General features: G+C 44.9%; 1 protein-coding gene across 1 annotated transcript; it reads right to left on the bottom strand.

Annotated features, from left to right (window-relative positions):
• Positions 1–78: 78 nt before the first annotated feature.
• LACBIDRAFT_310416 (uncharacterized protein) lies at positions 79–1,327 on the bottom strand (the record flags this gene model as incomplete). Its single annotated transcript, XM_001891194.1, has 4 exons — positions 79–354; positions 533–703; positions 759–1,222; positions 1,306–1,327. 4 exons carry the CDS (start codon positions 1,325–1,327, stop codon positions 79–81), a joined length of 933 nt encoding a protein of 310 aa, XP_001891229.1.
• Positions 1,328–1,668: the final 341 nt, after the last annotated feature.

The following is a 1,668-nucleotide window of genomic DNA, read 5'->3' as shown; positions in this document are numbered from 1 at the left end:
GTCATATATCGAGGTTGCGATCTTGATACCAACTGCAAAGTGTCAGCGGGCACGCGAGTTTTCAGAAAATTGAGGTATTTACCATGCTCGAACAACTCCAATGATAAAGTGGAGGTTTGTCACAACACTGAGAGCTTGAAAGTAGTGGCAGCAGGGAATGCCAATATTCATACCCATGCAACAATTACACACATACTGATTGTTGGGTAATATGGCAAGGATATGGGTGGTCCCATGTCCTAGATGGGTAATGCGCAGCAGATGTTGGACTTGTAGACCCTGACCTTGTGCCAAACGGAGCAGCCAAGCTGTGCCGATGTAGGAGGTATCATTTTCAAACCTATTTACCATATGCTGGATGGAGAATAAATATAAAAGAAACAATTTTTCAGACAAAGCACTGACCGTGTCTTCACCAGCTGTCCAGTCATAACCAATTTCTTTGTTGACTCAAATAGCGTACTCATTCTAACAAACGGCAATTCATCCGAAGGGTCAGGAAAAAAATTTGAGATAGATTATATCAACATACCCAATCCCGAACACCATCTGGCTGTTGTAAAACCTCCATGTGATAGAACATGCTCAATTCCATCTCTTTAAAACTTCTCTGAAGTGCATGTGGTCCTACATACATTCTAAGTACTTGGAGTGGCCCTGGAAAGACTGACTTGATAGGTCCAGCATGCTGGCGACGCGAAGCCTAGTAGAGAGTAAGGAAGCACTGGCAACATAATAAGACAAAATAAATAACTCACTTCATGAACGCGAATCATATCCTGGACACCCTGACCAGTTGTGCGCTCGTTGACGCCATTAAATAATTGTATTGTGCTTTTCTTAGGACCGCCGATGGTCTTGTTGACCCTGTTCTCTCCTTCAACACAGCCATTGGTGCGGACACCACACGTAAATTGGAAACTAGTATATGCCCATGCCCATTGAGATCGGCAAGGATATAACTCATCCTCGAGGTACTGTCGAGCAGAGGGGAAGTGGGTTAGAAGAATAAGCCAAAGGCAATCGAACTCTTCAGGGGAAACGGCATGGTACACCTGCCAGAACATCTGTGTAAACTCTGACCATTGGGAGCCCAGACTGCGACAGACATTGGTTGCCACATTGGTATCAAGATGATGGATACAAAAAAAGTGTGGGGTGAGAGGGAGAATTCGGTGAGCACTTGCAATTATGGATCTGTGATGATCAGAAACAAGCCCATCTGGATGAAAGCCGGCACTTTGAAGATGGCAGCCAAAGACCCAATCGTGGTGAGCAACGTCTTCTTGGGCATATAATGCATACCAAGCATTTCGTGAACAACCATGCCCGTCGATTATGATGCCGATGTTGAGTGGGTATCCATTTTGGTTTCAACAAAATGTGTTATTGTTGATGAGAATATCTCCATAGCGCTGACAGAGCTCCCCCTGAAGTGGCGACTGCCACCATATACCTGTGACAACTTGGTTCTCATCCAGCTTAAGATAATGGAGCCAGCTCTTCTCCTTGAGGCTTGTGATAATAGCTGCAAAGTCACCCCCTAGATGATCAACCTGAGCACGAGCCTTGCTACAAGCATCATTGACAATGTTGCACTAGTATCAACCATTGTTTATGAAAAAGTCTGGGCAAGTGCCTGCACAACTTTTTGGACACTGCCTAGGT

The sequence above is a fragment of the Laccaria bicolor genome, genomic scaffold, assembly GCF_000143565.1.
Source record: "Laccaria bicolor S238N-H82 LACBIscaffold_462 genomic scaffold, whole genome shotgun sequence".
Taxonomy (NCBI): Eukaryota; Fungi; Basidiomycota; class Agaricomycetes; order Agaricales; family Hydnangiaceae; genus Laccaria; species Laccaria bicolor.
Note: the sequence above shows the minus strand (reverse complement) of the source record. Positions and strands in the feature narration are given on the sequence as shown.